Here is a 17721-nt window from a genome sequence, read left to right on the forward strand (position 1 = left end):
TGATTAAGATCGATAAATTATATAGTTTGAGTTAATGATGATTTATAGATTAGATATAATTCAAACGATTGATAATAGTAATAATGTGAATAATAATAGGATTGAGTTAGTGATATTAACAACATTAATTATTACTATTATCATTACAATGATTATTATTTTATAAAATATAATAGGATTATTATACTTTTATATTTTAATATTATTAAATATTTTAAAATGTAGTATGTTATACTTATAGTTTTGTAAATTAATATATGTAGTACTAATTATTATTTTTATGTATATTAAATTAATAAGTATAATATGTTTAAATTGTTATATTTTAATGTTATTAATTGACTGAATAGATACTTAGAGATTTTTATTTGTTATCCAGTTCAATTGAATTGAACAATTTATGATTTCTAAACACGAGATATAACTTAAAGTTAAAGTGCACACCAATAAATTAATTTATTATAATTATTCCTAAACACAAATGTTTAAAAATTATTTTCTAATGTCAAGAATATTTATAATGTAACTTCAAAACTTAACTCACATAAATAAATAAAAGTACATATATATAAATTGGAACTCCTAGTTATTTAATTGAATTGAATATCAATTGAATGAAATTTACTAGTATAAACTAAATTACAAACTTATTAGATTAAAAATAGAGTATTAATTTTTCCCATCAAAATAAATATAATAAATTAAAAAGTTAGTACTAAAAAAAAGTAAATAAATATTCATTTTCAAGATTATATTTCGAGATTAAATATATATTTTGTTTGGTTCTTGAGATTGAATTCCACAACTCAATCATAGATGAATAATCATGTGATAACTAGTAATGGACATTCCCCCTTCTAACTAAAATAATCTCACAATTCAATCCTAGATAAACATCTCATGATTATTTTGTCTAACAAACCAAACAACCACTATGTATATTATGTACTACTACTACTACTATATTAAGTTCTCCAATCATCCAACCAAATGTAAAATTAATTAATATTCCAATTATACAAATAAATCAAAGATCAACTGACTCCAAGATTATTATCAATTAAAAAAATATAAATAAGATAAATATAAATAAGATGCAACTGATTAACGAACGGTAATATAACACTACAACAGTATATAGTTAGTATTTATATTACATGCACTAAAGTATAAAATACAAAATAAACAACGCTAAACATGTATCGAACGAGAGTATGGAGCTCGCATAAGGTTTGTAGCTTATTATGATGGTATACTATATATATTGAGTACACAAATTAATGATTATTGTATAACTATAAAATCATATTATTATAATTTATATTTTTAAAAGTAATTGATAAAATCAAAATATGATAGTATCCTAATCATATGAAATTTGTAAATTAATAGTAGTATTATTTTAAACAATTAAATGTTATAACAATAATTATTATTATTTGTTAATCTTTTTGATATTGTCATATTATAGATTTTATTACAGTGTTGTAACATTATTTAAAATTATCCTTAACAAGTGGTAACTATGTATTTTACTTATATCACTATACTTATATTATACTCCTTCAGTCCCATAAAAATAATGGTAATAGGTATGACACGAGAATTAAGACAAAATTAGTAAAGTAAGAGAGATGAAAAGAATGATATAGTAAAGTAAGAGAAGGGAGAGAATGATAGTTAAAGTAGTGTTAATGGATAATGAGACTAACACTATTAAATTGATATAACTTTTTAAAAATGAGAGAGAATGGTAGTTAAAGTAGTGTTAATGGATAACGAGACTAACATTATTAAATTGATATAACTTTCTAAAAATGAAATGCACATATTTTTTCGGGACGGACGAAAATGGAAAGTGCATATATTTTTATGGGACAGATGAAATATTTTATTAGTATTATTAGTTAATTATTAGTGTAAAACATGACACTACACTATAGCATGTACGTATATACAGTAAATATAATTTAAATATTTAATTATTATATCTATGCTATAATACTGTTAATTCTTCTTATAAAAATCTGGGAAAATAATAAAAGGAAGTATGCGTATATGGTCACAACATTATTTATTGATGAATTAACACAAAGGGTAGAATAGTCCTGAAAATTTTAATACTTTCAAAATGCATTAAATTCAATTAAAGGGAGCTCAGTTTTCTATAAAAAAATTAGATTATGGCCGGCCATAATGTGGCCATTTAGCATCACTCTTACTTAAAATACTTTTCATAATTATAAAATAATTATTTATGGAATAAACTCAAATAAAAAAAGAAGATTTTTTTGAGATAGAGGGATTAAGAGTCATAAGAGTTACTTAAATACTTTTCATAAAAATAATTATTTATAGAATAAATTAAATTTATTTATTCATAATTGAAAAACAAATTTTATTAACACTTTCGGCCTAAAATAATTAGAGAATAAATAGAGACTCTGTGTTCTTATGGTGTTAAGGGTAAAATAGGTAAAATGACATGTGGTCACTTTTTCAATGTCCACTAAACTTGAAGTTTAATAATATAAATTTTTTTAAAAATTGTCACTATACATTTGAGCCACACTAGTAAATAGGAGTATCTCATTTTAATTTAAAGTCAATTAAAAAATACATAAAAAATAAGTGAGAAATCTTTTATGGAGTAATATAAAGTGTAATCAATAATTTAGTGAAATAGCGATCGAAAGTAGTACTATAACTTTCATGTACTAGTATAAAAAAAAGAGTTCTTTTTTATTGAAAACAAAGGTGAAGAAAATTATCGGAGAAGCTTACCGCTCTGCTCTGCGCGGGAATAAGTAGAAGAAGAGAGAGACCTAACGCCATTGCTAACCTCTTGTGGTCTTGCTCTTTCCCTCTCTTTCCGTTTTTAAGCTGTAAACATGGCTCGAAATAAGGTCATTTTTCTCCATTTTTCATTAATGATTTTGTTTTTCATTTTCTCCTTTCGTAGTAGTCGTGTTGGTGAAAATCGAGTTCATCTGCTGCGGGTTATGGACATAGATTTATCTGTTTCAGCAATGAAATTTATGCGAAAACTAGCGACTTCTTTTTATTTAATTAAAAAAAATGGATGACAGGAAAGTCTGGTGCTGCTGATTGAAGTCGGTCCGTCGATGCATGGTGTGCTGCCGGAAGTTGAAAAAGTTTGTTGCCTACTTGCAGAGAAGAAGGTACATTCAAACATTTTTTTTGTTGTTTTTCAAACTCAATTAGTGATCGCTGCCTCGTAATTTGGGTGTTTTCTGATAATTGTGTGAAATCGCCCAATTCAATGCGTTTGCATTTAATAGAATCTCTCGATGGCCGACGTGCGTCTGCAATTTCTCTGATTTTTTAACTGCCTACATTCAATTGACGCAGCTGATTTACGGAAAGTATGATGAAGTGGGAGTTGTGGCCTTTGGTACTACAGGTATTTCGCATGATTTTTGGGTGGCGTGGTGGTTTAGCAATGCTGTCTTATATTTGTCATTTTGATAGCTGGAGTTTAATGTGTTTGAGTTGAAATTTCAGATACTAAAAATGACTTGACAGTGGAAGTGGGCGGGTACGAGAATGTGACTGTTTTGAGGGATATTAAGGTTGTTGATGGGGCTCTTGTGGATGTTCTACATCAACTTCCTCGAGGAAGTGCATGTGGAGATTGTATCCAATTTATGTGCTAAAGTTTGGTGTTCAGCTAACTATTCTCTTTGATTGGCTTCTAGATGATTTAGTAAAGCTTTTTACTTTGATATGGGTTGTTTGTTATATTGCCAATAAATCTACCTTTGTGTTCCCTCAATAATTAGGGAAACAAACTTATCAGTATGAAGGAAGAAAAATCCCATAAGCAAGGTGCAGGGAAGTAGTTGGTTGCAGTTTTCTAATTGAGTTTAATGTTTTATCTATCCTAGGGATTGATCAGGTTTATTGTTGAAAATGATTTTTTTCATCTGCTATGATTTCATGGTAAGCAGAGTCTGTTTTGATGGTTTTCAAATGATGGAATCCATTACCTTAACTTTGCTGAAGTTCTTGATGCTGTTGTTGTTGGGATGGATATGATGATAAAGAAGTATAAGGAAACTAACAAGGGAAAGAAGCGTTTATGCCTCATAACTAATGCAGTTACTCCAACCAGACTCCCATATGAGGGAACAAAGGAGGATCAAGTAAAAACAGTTGCAGCACAGATGATGGCACATGGCATGAAGATGGATTGTGTTGTTGTTAGAGCACAAAAAGATTGGGACGTGGACAAGAAGATTGTGGAAGAGAATGACTTCCTTTTGGGTCTGCTTTCCAACAAATCTTCTTCAAAGGTGTATGTGGGGAATGCAACTTCCTTATTAGGTGCACTAAGGACTCGTAATATAACACCAGTTACTACATACAGGGGTGATTTTGAGCTGAGCTCTATAATGAAGATCAAGGTGAGACTCCTGTATCCCATGATTTTGCAACTGCTTATGATACCCAGTTGTCATTACTTTATTGAAATACTAGCTCACTTAGTTGTTGGCTGGATTTAACATAGTTGGAGGTAGCTTTCATGTATCAACATATTGTGAACCTTCTCACTCCATTTTTGTTGAATCAGTTGGCATATTAATATCATCCATGAATGATAATTTCCTAGAGTCGCGCTGGATCATTTTCTTATTTTTCACTTGTTAAGTCTTTTCAATATGGATGATATTTCGAATCCTGCTTTCACCTTCTACAGTGTCATTATCATCTTTCCTTATTTTTGACTTTTTGAGAATTGATAACGAAGTGCCGAATCTTTTCATACATGTAACATCACCAGATGTCGATGTTTAGATATGTGTTCAATCATAGACAATGGTTGATATGACATAATTGTGTTAATGATAAATAGCATATGTTTTGGAACCTGTAATTTGAGTTACGGAATGTTACTTGAAATAATTTTGGGTTATACAACCTCAGTTGGTTGAAGACCATATATCGCCATTTGCTGACTCTTTACTTTCACACTGAGCATGGAGAATTAAACCCATAGTTTTGGTTCTTCAATGTCAATATGGAATGACCAACTAATAAGGAGCTTAAGTTATTAGACATGCAGATACCTTTTGATATCTAATGTTTTCATGCTTAGCAAAATGATATACTCTCTTTGACGAACTACTCTGTAGGCTTTACATGTTTAGTTACCCTTGGTTCAGTAGCTGTCTATTGTGCTTGCTTCTGAGCTTTTGTCTAATATATGCAGTTGCATAATATTATTGACAGATACATCTCTACTTCTCCAATGTTAAACATTTTGGTTTGTCTTGATTTACTATTAGGTCTGGGTCTACAAGAAAACATGTGAAGAGAAATTTCCCACTTTGAAAAAGTATTCTGATAAGGCGCCTCCAACAGATAAATTTGCCTCACATGAAATTAAGGTTGATTATGAATACCGAAGTATTGAAGATCCCAAGAGAGTTGTTCCCCCAGAACAAAGGATCAAGGGCTACCGCTACGGTCCTCAAGTTGTCCCTATATCATCTGCTGAATGGGAGGCTGTGAAGTTCAAACCAGAGAAGGGTTTGAAACTTTTAGGCTTTACGGATGCTTCAAATATCATGAGGTAAGATCTGGGTGCCTCTTGCCAACCCTCGTACTTTTTACATGATTTAAAAATCCTCATGGAGTTGCTGAAGAGCTTGTTATTTCAATCATCATGTGCTCAAAGACATCATTATATGAAAGACGTAAACCTCTTCATTGCTGAACCTGGGAATACAAAGGCCATTCTTGCAATTTCTGCATTAGCAAGAGCAATGAAGGAAATGAACAAAGTAGCTATAGTCCGCTGTGTGTGGAGACAGGGGCAGACGAATGTTGTTATAGGGGTTCTAAGTCCTAATGTGTCAGCGAAAGATAACGTTGTAAGTAACTGCAAGGAAAATTGCAAACAATCCTATCTTGAACATGACATTAACATTGTGCCTTCTAAACTTGTAGCCAGATTCATTTTACTTCAATGTGCTGCCTTTTGCGGAGGATGTGAGAGAGTTCCAGTTTCCTTCATTTAGCAATCTCCCTTCATCAATGCAGCCAAATGAACAGCAGCAAGAGGCTGCAGATAAATTGGTACAGATGCTTGATCTTGCTCCAGCTGACGGAGAGGAAGTTTTGCCACCAGATCTCACACCTAATCCTGCTCTTGAGGTACTATCTTTGCTGGTTAAAATATGAATAACACTTTTTTCGACTGGCATCACTAAATTTCCTATGCTAGTTTTTCGGTTATGAACATATACCCTGTCCGTTGTGTTTACAATAAAAGATCTTGCAAAAATAAAAGTTCCTGTTATTATTTAAAAAATGACACACGCGTGGTTCCACATGACAACTCCAGCGCTTTTACCGCTCTCTTGAGTTGAGATCTAAGGACCCAAGTGCTAATATCCCCCAAATTGATGAGACCCTCAAAAGGATAACAGAGCCTGATCCCGAACTTCTTCATCAAAATACAGCCGTGATTGAGGAATTCTGTAGGTCCTTTGAACTCAAAGAAAACCCAAAGGTTATGTTTATCTCATTGCACAACATGGTTCTTTGTCACAACATCCCTTGATATTTTCATATTGAAAGTTGGTCTATTTTGCAGCTTAAAAAATCATCTAGAAGAATAAGAGAAAAACCAACTGGATCAAGTGAAGAAGGGGAAGGAGTTGCTACTGCTGGCCAAGCAATGGACGTTGCTGAATACACGTCGCCAGTCAAAGTCGAGCAACTGGGAGATTCAAATACTGTTCAAGAATTTGAAGCCATGATGTCTCGTAGAGATAGTCCAGACTGGGTTCGTAAAGCTTTCCAGAGTATGAAGGATAAGATATATAGTCTAGTAGAGGACTCCGTTGAAGGAGACACATATCAGAAAATTCTCGAGTGCTTAGTTGCTCTCCGCAAAGGTTGCATTTGTAAGCAGGTATACTACCTGAGATTGCTTTTCCCTCTCCTACGCTCCCTAGAACCGCATAGAACTGGTAAACATGAGTTAAATTTGGAATCACTCAATTTTTTACAGGAACCAGAACAGTTCAATGATTTTCTGCGCCATCTCAACAAATTCTGCCAGGAGAGACACCTGGACAGCTTATCTGATTTTTTAGCATCAAATAATGTGATGCTAATAAGCAAGAGTGAAGAACCTGAGAGGTTTGCTCTTATAAACTCCATCTTGCTGAGTCCTTTCTTTTCAACTCTGTACAAAATAAATCCTATTGATGTAACATTATCTCCACGCAGCAACATTCCAGAAACTGAAGCACGTGTTCTTCCACTGAAGAATGAGCCATAAGCTGAGGAATGGTCTTTGAGGCGATATCCATGAGTGCATATTTTGACATGAAAAAGATGGACAGTTTTTACCATTTATGTTGAAGTAGCCAAAGAACTGAAGCAATGAGAGTGATATTGTCTGTGATGCCTGAAATCTTTTAATGGATGTGAGGAAAGGTTGTTGTGGTCAAGTGGGTCACTTACATTTCTGATGCACAATTCAGTTAATTTATGAACCCTAAACCCTATCCATTCTAATTGCAATCAAGTTGAACTGTATTTGAGAATTGATACACTCTAGTGAAGGTGGTTGCATTGTGTATTTGAATGTAAACAAATTTGTTTTGGTCTGCAACTGTTTAGTCTTTCACATGTTCATTTACTTCAAGGTGCAAACCATATACTCGAACTCAAAAGACGAAAATCACGTTTGGTCTGTCACTGTTTATTCTTAAAGAAAATCAAAACAATCACACACATAATGGTACAGGAATATACTTGAGATGCAAAAGAGGCCATCTTAATAATTCTGATACTGAGATTTTACAAAAACTTGCCAAATCTTATCAACCATTGTTTGCGTGGATAAGTTTATCTTTGCAGGCAAGACCAAAATGAAGCAACGGTTTTACCCTTCAAAAATACATTTCTCAACTCTGGTTTTCTAGTTTCAAACCCCATTACAAAAATCTTATCTGCTTTGATCCTCTCGTTTCTTCCACAACTTCAAGAGTGTCGAGCCAGAAAGGAAGGGAAATGAAGCTAGACAAAACGAAGTTAGTGATACACTTTCACTAACTCAATGTCGTAGATTAGCCATGAGTTTGGCGGAATATCGGCTCCTACTTGAACATCTCCATAACTGCAGCACAACAATAACAAAAATTGTGCAGATTTTAAAAATAAATAAATTAATTTCAATGGGCTAATGAGATGTAAGATTGTGGCGGTAGTTTCGAAGTACTCCATCTCTTAGATTCATACATACCCCATTGAAGGTGGAATGATTAACCTCCTCTTATCACCAACACGCATACCTGAAGAAATCATATTTTGAGATCAGGGTTATAAATGAAGGCTAAGGACATTGATATTTGATTGACAAGAAAAGCAAATCCACTAGTAACAATCAGCTTCAGAATGTACATACCATCAATACCAACATTCCATCCGTCGATATATGCTTTATCACCTGAATGTAGATGAACGAAAATGATGATAAGTAAACATCTAAAAAAAAATGACATTTTGCTTCTCTCTTCACAGAAGTCTAAAGTCCAACTGGGATGGATGGTGGTCTGTTAAGCATACGGATATTCTTACCTAGCAGAAACTTGAAGGCAGGACCACCCACATTTGAATCATAAACAAGTCCACTCTCCTTCAACATGCCATTGTAATGGATCTTGATCTGATCCATATTTCGTAGATCCACAGTATGTGACAGAATAGAGCACACATGTATCAGGTCAAACATGAAACAAGGCATTCAGATATAAAGCTACTTATCTCTGACCAAGCCAGTAAATAAAACATACCTTTTTGCCTGGAACAGCCACTCTCCCACCTGGTGGCCCACTGCTCAAATCTTTAATAGTCAATCCATTTGGTAAGGTCCTCGTATCAAATGGCACTATGTTAGTGCTCTCAGTCTCAGTTTCAGTCTCTTGAGTATCTAACATCTGAATTGCACTCATGTCCAAGCCTCCCTTGCCTTTACTTTTCCTTTTCTTTCTCTTTTTCTTGATTTTATCAGCTTGACTGTCATTAGCTAGTAACTCAGTTACTTTGGTGTCGGTGATATTGCTGCATAAAAAAATTTATGATAAAAACCACAGCACAAGAGATTACGAGCAGGAACTTGGAAAGTGCTTTACAACTGATTTATTAGAACTGGAAAGTTTATTACTCCCTCCGTCCCACAAAAGATGTCACACTTGTGGAACGGCACGAGATTTTAGGAGGTTTTGTTTTGCGTGTTAAATGGAGAGAGAAAATATAATTTTTATATTCATGTGAGAGAGAACTTTTTCTAAAAGGGGAAATGTGACATCTTTTGTGGGACAAACTAAAAAGGAAAGTATGACATCTTTTGTGGGACGGAGTGAGTAGGAAGAGCCGTCGTGTTGAAATAGGTTAATTTGTAATCTCTGAATTACCTTTATAATAAGTGTGTTGTATAGGTACTAAGATTAAGACTCTCCAAGAGTTATTGAATTGAATATGATGTTGACCACCAAAAGTGAAAAAAGGCATGTGCCACTTACCTATCAATCTGACCCTCTTTATTGTCTCCATTTTCTGCCAGAAGATCATCTATTGTTCTTTCTACATGCTCTTCTTGCATGACTTCAGCTTGAAGATCATCTGTTTCTCTGTCAGCGTGTTCTATTTGCATGACTTGAGCTGGCAAATCATCTGTTTTTCCTTCATCACACACTTCTTGCATGATTTCAGCTGGCAGATCTGTTTTTTCGTCAATATGCACTTCTTGCATTACTTCTCCATTACTCCATACATTGTGACATTCGGGACCGCATTCTTCCATACTGGTTTCTTCAGGTGTTTGTTGCTGTTCACATTCTCCATTTTCAGCTGGCAGATTCTCTGTAAAATTATCAGTATGTAGTGAAACTGGCTCAACCAAATCTTCAGTAATATTCTGAAATTTTTCATCAGTTCCTTCAGTAAGTTCTCCTTCCAACAGTTCATTGCATCTCTCTTTTGATTTTGGGTCATTTGCAGAGTCTGACTCTAGAGCTGTCATCAAATGATCTCCACCAACTCCCTTGCTAGAACATGTACCAAAAGAACAAATACTCATCAAGGGTACTAATAAGAATTGTCAATGAAAGATTTAGGACTATCACTTTATCACTAAATCACAAAATCATAAATTTGCACCACTCAAGTGACTCAACTGACCTTTAAAAATACATCAAACACACCCAAATAGGAAAAAGAAAAAAAATCTCACAGATCAGCCGATGCCTCAGCTTCATGCTCTTTACACACTCTGGGGACACCAGGGTCCCCATCATCGGTCTGAACTTCATTGGTTCTCTTTGTAACAGAGCATTGCTTTCTTTTCTTTCTGGGTTTTTCCCTTATTGGGGATCATGGCAAGGAAGAAACTAAGCACATCGCGAGTAAAAGCAATATAAATATAGAAACTCATATTGATAGAAGATACTCACTGATCATGAGATTTCATCTTATTAATCTCTGTCCCTTCTTCATCCAGCGATCGCAGTTGTGTCACCCTACAAAATGAAACCATAATATATATACAATCTCTAATCTTGATCACATATTAATTGATAATTGATGCTGAACATTCAACACTGAACAAAGAAAGTGGGGAGATTAGAAGCAAAAGTATCCATTGAAAGGTTCAAAATCTTCAGTAATAAACTGCTGTATTACCTTCGTAATTTGTCGCTGATATCATCAGCCTGTTGCTTTGACTGACTACCACATATATCATCATATTTTGCTTCATCTTCCATTTCTCCATCATCACCACATGTAGTTGTCTTTGCATCTTTTTGACACTCAACATCCATTTCACCAGCCTCCTCTTCCTTTTTGGGTGAACTTGCATCATTATCTGACTCACTCACCCATTGTCTTTTCCTACCTAGTTTATTTCGACCATTTTTGCTCTTCGGCTTATCCTTTTCTGGCATAACCTCATCCATTCCTTTGATAATAGAAAGCCCAAACCATAAGGCCAATACTTCTTGACAGCATTAAAGTAGATGATGAAAAATTGAAAATCACAATAACCATTCAAAACTATAAAGGCCGATTTGTACAGGTGACTATATGTTCTTGCAATATGAGAACTTCTAGGATAAGATTCCACTTACATCTATAAGAACAGGAGTTCCACTTACATCTATAAGAACAGGAGTTGTGCATCTGGAGCTTTAATAAATTAAGTTACATGAGCACCAAATGGACGAACATAAATTAGCATTGATTTGTCTAAACATACCTTTACTATAAAAAACAGGGGACCCTGGAGAAGAAACTTGACATTCATCATCGTTAATGAAACTGTCATCATATCCTTCATCACCCTCACTATTGTAATTAGATCGATCTGTAGGGGAGTGTTCAATATCGACGCCATATGACTCTCTGATCAAATCATAGTGAAGGAAGGCCAAGAAACATACACCAAATAAAACATACGCGATAGGAAAACAAGAAATGACACTGTTGAGTTTATGTTGTGGGACTATGCAAGGAATCTTTATCCAAAACTAAATACCAAGCAAGATAGCAATGAGTAAGCACAAAAATGTAGTAAACCTTGAGGCACTAAACTAACTTTATAATTAGAAGCCACAAACATGAACAAGGATACGTATCACTACGACCATTCGAATGCCCACTCTGACGGACATAATAGCCAGCAAGGTAGACACTTCGTGGACCAACTACAGAAAAAACCACATCATCCGCCTCCTCAAATTCCAATTCAATATGGGATGACTCCATTCGGCCTGGTAGCAGCACGCAGAGAAGAACCGGGCTTCTATTACCCACATTACACTGTACCACGGAGCTCTTTGAAGACTCACCAAATCCCAAGGTCGCCTAACCAGTCATAGCACATAGACAACATCAACAAAATTCATTGAAAAACAACACAACAGCACCATCTCAAATAAGGTTTCTAGCAGCTTCTGAAGCAAATTCAATTTTCATCACAACCAATATACATCATAGAAGCAGACGAAGGAAAGGCACGATACATTCAAAGCACTTTCACCAAATGCATGAACTCTGATCAGATTTTAGCTTCTTAAAAAACAACCGTACCTGTGAAATCCGAAGCCTTCCTGCTGCCTTCTCACAGGAATGCGTTATCGGTTTCCCCGGCTTTACCTCCACGCCTGCAACGCGAAAAACGATTCACACATCAATCACCGAAAAAAAAGAAAGAAAAATTCGCGCGACGGATTTTTTCTTCCATTTCAAAAATATCTGAGAATAAATAGATTGAAAATGCAGATCACTCAGAAAGAGAGAGGCTTTACCCCAGAAGGCCATGATCAGTTAAGTGTTGGTGTTGGGATTTCTCCCCCTTTTAAACCCTTTTAAACCCTAATTCTTGGCAAACTCTTCTGTTCTGTTGAAGTGGAAAATGTGCGAGGGCTTTTTGGTCAACATATTCAAATAAAAAGCTGTCTTTTTCTAAAATACGTGGCCAAATCTTGTTGAGTGAACATGCAAATTGAATTCCATCTTTTATTACTACTATAAAATATAAATTAAATATTCGAACATCTAATGCAGCTAACAGAAACAGTTAAGCATAATTCCTTAATTAAATATATTTATTATTATGAATTGATACAATTAGGATTTCCGATCTCCCGAGATTGATACAGTTGATGAAAATACTACAACATTAAATAGTGCCATTTACTTTGAAGGCTTAGGAAAAGAAAATAATGGCAATAAAAGTGGGTGAAATCACAATCAAATGACTCTAATCCAAAATATCCAAATATAACTTATTTGTGACATCAAAATATAAATTTAATACGTTACATTATAAAGGGGAGAAATCATAATAGTATATCAACACATTATTATTACATGTCGATTAGTATTACAGCTTTCTCTCCTACATTTTAGTGCAAATGCAACTACAAATTAATAAGGTTTCGTCTTGGGTTTAAACCGCACATAAAATAAATGATTTTTGTTTTATTTTTAATGTTATTTACACCCCTAAATTATTCTTCATAATTCACATTGCCATTTTATGCCAACTTCAGTACAAATTAAATTTTTGTCCATCTGTGTTCAAACTATCAACTTTTTTTTAAATCATAACAATCTAGAAGAACGACTATGAAATACTACTAATAGGAAAGAATTTAAAATTTCTTGATAATTTTTTTGAGTTATAACTAAGTACTTATTTAAAATCGGGCTAGACCATTTTTGACAGCTCTATCATTGTGAGGGTTAGGTTTTTTCCCAAGACACATGGTCACCTTCTGGCTATCCTACAGCGAGTGATCCGTTTACGTGCCAACATTGTCCACACAACGGCTTTAATCGTGGTCATACTTAGCGTTGCAGAGAACTGAGGAAGGTGTTTTTATATAACTAAACCTGAAATTAATTATCACTGGGAATGATAACTTGAAAAAAAGTTGATTTTTGGTAGCAACATTTTTAAAGACAACTCTATAAGATTACCATCCGACTGCTGTTTGTGTTAGGAAAAATTCACAACAGGAGAAAATTCGCCTCTATTGCAAGTGTCATCCTTGTCTACGAAAGTCTAGTTATCGGTGAGGTATAAGCTCGTCGTAGTTTCCACCCAGGAGACGTGAAGGTCGGTTTAATACATACTCTCAACAATGTTTACGAGGGTTTGAGGAGGGGAGCTTGCCACAGCTTCACTTTCTTGTCATTGCTGGCAGTAGCTAGAACAACTGTTTGTTTATTATCTGCAGGAAATGGAAGGGTTTGTATGATTGTTAGTGCGCGTGAAAATGCCTTAAAGTGAATAAATATGATATCGAAAACAGAAAAAAGGAAATTACCCATTAGAATGGTGGAAGGTGCCCAAGCCATATCTGTGATATCACCTGCATCATAGTATTTCTTTGGGTAAGTGATCAGTTCTGAGGTTCATTAAGCAAGTGGCACATGTGTACACAGAGCACGTATCCGGATTTGATATAAGGAAAATAAAAAAATTTAGGTTTACCATCATGGGCTTTTTCAGCAACGTCCAAAACCTGTCCCGTCTCAGCGCACAGCCACTGCAGCATTGAACCATGGGTTGCTGCCAGTATCTTACCATCAGGTGATAAACTGAGAAGATCATAGTGTAGAGTAGTGCCATTTTCATCGTGAAGTGGAATAGGCAACACCTTCAGAGTTTTGGGGTCTTCATCCATATGATATCGAACTTCATAAAACAACAAAAGTCAGCAGAGACCTAGACTATAATAATTGATAACAATAGCATCTGAATGTAAAGCGCAGTGAAAACGCTCCGATATACTAGCATTCTCATTAAGCTCAAAGTTTAGCTTCACACGATTTACAAAGTTAACAGAATGCAAACCAAAGGAAAGCAAAGAAGTTAAAAAACTTTTCATACCATTGATATTCCATATTCTTATAGTACCATCCTTGGAGGCGGTGATGATTTGTTCTGAATTAGGACTGAAGCATAACCATGTTACTGCACTCTGACATAAGAGTACAGGAATACAAATGAAGCAAAAGATTAGTAAGTAATAAAAAATCATCTCAATCACTACTGATATCAATGTAGTCATTTTTCTAATATACAGAAATAACATCTACTGTTAAGTACTTCAAGCAAGATCCGGAAGCATTCACACAGAATAATATACAAGCATCCAACAAATAAGTTCAACTTCAAAAATATATGTCAGACTCCAATTTAGGTTAGTATGGGATGAAGGGAGTGCACCACAAGCCTCATATTGCATAACCAACAAAACCAGTAAGTTAAAGCTTCAAATGAGTCCTAAATGTAGAACTAAATAAAAAAATCGGGATAAAATGTTGATATTACAGAGTACACACTGAACCATTACCTTATGACCTTTAAGTTGCATAGCTTTCAAAACCTCCTTCACTGAGCCATCTTTTGAGTACATGACTTCCCAAACCTAGAAAACAAAGTTAACAAGATTAAATAAGTGCTGATTTCCACCGATCATGATTCATATAAGGATCAAAAGATATATAAAGACAGGGGCCAGTTTAAGCTGCTAGCTTAGGAGTATCTAAGAAAATGATTCATAGGGCTCGAGCAGTCTTTCATATGGCTCATGGCCAGATATGTAGGCATGGAAAGCATACATACATCCAACAGACCAACTATCAGATACATATGAAATTTTTTGAAGCATGAATATTAGTATATTACCTGTCTAGCAAAAAGTATGCCGGTAGTTCTCTCTTACTTTGAATTGTAAGAATGTGGATACTAAGAATTTAGTTTTAATATTAAATTACATTTACAAACCTATAACTCTAAAAGGTGAGAATCATTCTTCATATTTACAATTTCAGACTAATCCATATAGCTTCATAAATTGCAATGGACATTAGAATTATGAAGGATGTGAAACCAAACCAGCCCTTGTTTTTTCATTCATAATAATGGTTTAGGTCATCCTAAACTAGAAAGTAGAAAGGCATGACTATCACTGAGGGCAGCATCCATTACTGGAAAGTAGCTTCAATTCCTTAACGAGTAGTTCTAAGGATGAGAGTACTCAGCATTATTGTGGTATTTCCCGTAATAGACCCCCAACAATTTTTCTATATGAAACACATTTAACATCGTAAGTAGGAATGGATCTCCATGATATGTGAATTATATATTTTATCACAAGAACTAGATCTATAAACAGAGATATGATTGCCCATCAAAAAAGAATTAGAAACTTATGGAGAAAAGAAATATAACCTTCACATCAGCAGTAAAGGCAGCTGCTGCAATAAAACGTCCATTTGGTGATATGGTAGCCATTGTATTTTTAAGCTGATTTGTATCAACGTTACCCAATGGTTTCCCAGTTTTCCCATGCCAGAGTATTATATCAGTGCCTGACAACGAAAATGAAAACAAAATATGTTATTGATCACCTCAACCTTCCATTTTTCTCAACTACAAGTCTACAAGGCAAAAAATAATTTCAAACAGAGTAGTTTGTCATTACAATTTGTACATGAAAATATGTAGTAATAGCTGTAGATAGCAAGTTTGAGCAGATACTTTGAGTGTTCCCCTGGAGCTCATATAGAGACTATGAATCCAGATATGCAAAATGTAGTATGCTTGAATGTTCTATAAAACCCAAAACTATATAACTAAGTTGCATAGTGATGAATACACGGACAAAACCAAGGACATGAAAAGTCACTGAGAAATGAACTCGTCATAGATTTAATATGCAACTAAAATCTTCATGAAACAAAAATTGGAAATAATCTTTAAACTAATATTGTACTCATAAGTCATGAGAGTGTAACATTAAATGGTATCAAAGTCAAAGCTGTCTGCTAGAGAACAGGCCTTAAAGCTCTAAGCAGAGCTGTTAAGGAAATAGCCTCACAGGGTTCCTTAGCAAACTCATCTTCATGCAAGGACCGATTGATAAGAGACACATTAAAGTACCTTCTGAGCATGACAAAATGATAGTACTTCCATCAGCGCTGCCATAAGTTGCCTGGGCCCCGACTAATGTGATGATGGCTCTCTTATCATGAACTTTATGATGTTCCCATTTGATTGCAGGGAGTGGGAGCTTGCTCTGTTGCTTCTGGTCTCCAGTTGTTTTGGGTTTTTCTTCTTCATACATGTAAAGAGATGATCCTGAGAGTGCCTGGGAAGCCACTACAATTGAAGATGCATCACCAGCAAAAGCAACTGCATTCGGATGGCCCCCGGCAGGTAAGTTAATTCGCAGGAACCTGCATAGATCACATAGACAAGATTCCAAAAAAAATTATACAGTTGCATTGATCTAAAGGAACTATGAGTAGAGAGTATAGAAAAATGGTACTTGAAACTTTTGCTTGAAGCATCGTCCAGCCGGAAAATCCTAACAACACCATCTCCACAAGCTGTAGAGAATTAAATTTTGTACAGAACTTCAGAATTGATATGAAAACACTTGGAAGCGAGCAGCATATTTTGATCAAATCTCAGATTTACACTCAACATATGCATAGCAATATGTAAAACATACTACAACTGTGTGTGTGAACTTCCACAAAAATGGTAAGCCATAAACTTACCGGTAGCTAAACTACGGCCATCAGGCGAAAAACTAAGACCGGTGACAGCATCGCCGTGCCCTTTCAAAGTATTCAAATCCAAGTGATGATGCTTCTTATTGGCATCCTAAAATAAGAGAATCGCAGATCGAATTACTTGCAACCCTAAGGCAGAGAAAGAGAAAAGTTAAGCTATCAAATACACAGAAAAATATCCGATCTTTACTTTATCGGCTGCATGAGAATGGGAATGAGATTTGTGTTGAGGCTTCTTGGCAGCCGAGGGCTTCGTAGCGGGTTTTGGGTTCGGATTCAGGTTCTCGGGTCGGGTGATGGATTGAATTTCCGATTTTCTCTTCCGGGAATAAGCACCGAATACCACGAAAGCAATCACGGCGCCGGCGATCACCGAGAACGCGATAATCGGGAGAATTGCGTCCATTTCTTAGTGTGTGTGGTTTATCCTTTTCCGATTCTGGGGATTTGCTGCGACGGAGAAGCTTCTGCAAATATTGTTCAAAAATTGCAGCGGCGGAGAAGTCGCCTGTAATCTAGAAAAACGTGCAATATCATGCTACTCCATTTCGGTTGGTGTCGCGTTTTAGAGAACGGCGATTTCTA

The 17721-nt window shown here is 35.0% G+C and overlaps 3 protein-coding genes across 7 annotated transcripts; 1 reads left to right on the forward strand and 2 right to left on the reverse strand.

The window, feature by feature from the left end:
* Positions 1-2764: 2764 nt before the first annotated feature.
* On the forward strand, positions 2765-7651 carry LOC125220612 (ATP-dependent DNA helicase 2 subunit KU80). Of its 3 annotated transcripts, none has more exons than XM_048122763.1 (12): positions 2765-2906; positions 3090-3182; positions 3373-3424; positions 3526-3657; positions 4027-4427; positions 5310-5596; positions 5702-5897; positions 5974-6180; positions 6371-6538; positions 6623-6943; positions 7043-7173; positions 7264-7651. In XM_048122763.1, exons 1-12 carry the CDS (start codon positions 2892-2894, stop codon positions 7313-7315), a joined length of 2055 nt encoding a protein of 684 aa, XP_047978720.1. In that variant the 5' UTR covers positions 2765-2891; the 3' UTR covers positions 7316-7651. The 3 variants fall into 3 exon arrangements, with proteins under 3 accessions (XP_047978720.1, XP_047978723.1, XP_047978722.1); XM_048122765.1 differs by having other exon boundaries at positions 2814-2850; XM_048122766.1 differs by lacking the exon at positions 6371-6538.
* Positions 7652-7794: 143 nt separating this feature from the next.
* On the reverse strand, positions 7795-12464 carry LOC125220613 (peptidyl-prolyl cis-trans isomerase FKBP43-like). 3 transcript variants are annotated; one of them, XM_048122768.1, is made up of 13 exons: positions 12348-12464; positions 12130-12203; positions 11672-11904; positions 11297-11442; positions 10723-10999; positions 10494-10559; positions 10274-10402; positions 9564-10088; positions 8835-9102; positions 8620-8707; positions 8447-8488; positions 8285-8333; positions 7795-8158 (listed from the first exon to the last, which is right to left on the reverse strand). In XM_048122768.1, exons 1-13 carry the CDS (start codon positions 12358-12360, stop codon positions 8074-8076), a joined length of 1995 nt encoding a protein of 664 aa, XP_047978725.1. In that variant the 5' UTR covers positions 12361-12464; the 3' UTR covers positions 7795-8073. The 3 variants fall into 3 exon arrangements, 2 of the variants coding, with proteins under 2 accessions (XP_047978725.1, XP_047978724.1); XM_048122767.1 differs by having other exon boundaries at positions 8620-8734; XR_007176347.1 differs by lacking the exon at positions 7795-8158 and having other exon boundaries at positions 8620-8727.
* Positions 12465-13438: 974 nt separating this feature from the next.
* On the reverse strand, positions 13439-17645 carry LOC125217627 (transducin beta-like protein 2). The gene is made up of 10 exons (XM_048119148.1): positions 17327-17645; positions 17122-17227; positions 16887-16947; positions 16499-16794; positions 15788-15927; positions 14907-14981; positions 14441-14531; positions 14042-14245; positions 13875-13919; positions 13439-13778 (listed from the first exon to the last, which is right to left on the reverse strand). Exons 1-10 carry the CDS (start codon positions 17540-17542, stop codon positions 13693-13695), a joined length of 1320 nt encoding a protein of 439 aa, XP_047975105.1. The 5' UTR covers positions 17543-17645; the 3' UTR covers positions 13439-13692.
* Between the last annotated feature and the right edge of the window lie 76 nt (positions 17646-17721).

The sequence above is a fragment of the Salvia hispanica genome, chromosome 4 (assembly GCF_023119035.1).
Source record: "Salvia hispanica cultivar TCC Black 2014 chromosome 4, UniMelb_Shisp_WGS_1.0, whole genome shotgun sequence".
Taxonomy (NCBI): domain Eukaryota; kingdom Viridiplantae; phylum Streptophyta; class Magnoliopsida; order Lamiales; family Lamiaceae; genus Salvia; species Salvia hispanica.

Coding starts and splice junctions, on each gene's coding strand:
- LOC125217627 (XM_048119148.1), bottom strand. CDS start 17,542: ATGGACGCAATTCTCCCGATTATCGCGTTCTCGGTGATCGCCGGCGCC. Junction 16,795..16,886: donor GCTTCAAGCAAAAGTTTCAA/GTACCATTTTTC, acceptor TGATCTATGCAG/GTTCCTGCGAATTAACTTAC. Junction 13,920..14,041: donor TGCTGAAAAAGCCCATGATG/GTAAACCTAAAT, acceptor ACTATGATGCAG/GTGATATCACAGATATGGCT.
- LOC125220612 (XM_048122763.1), top strand. Junction 6,539..6,622: donor AACTCAAAGAAAACCCAAAG/GTTATGTTTATC, acceptor TCTATTTTGCAG/CTTAAAAAATCATCTAGAAG. Junction 7,174..7,263: donor AAGAGTGAAGAACCTGAGAG/GTTTGCTCTTAT, acceptor ATCTCCACGCAG/CAACATTCCAGAAACTGAAG.
- LOC125220613 (XM_048122767.1), bottom strand. Junction 11,000..11,296: donor CCCTGTTTTTTATAGTAAAG/GTATGTTTAGAC, acceptor CTATTATCAAAG/GAATGGATGAGGTTATGCCA. Junction 8,334..8,446: donor ATGGAATGTTGGTATTGATG/GTATGTACATTC, acceptor TGATTTCTTCAG/GTATGCGTGTTGGTGATAAG.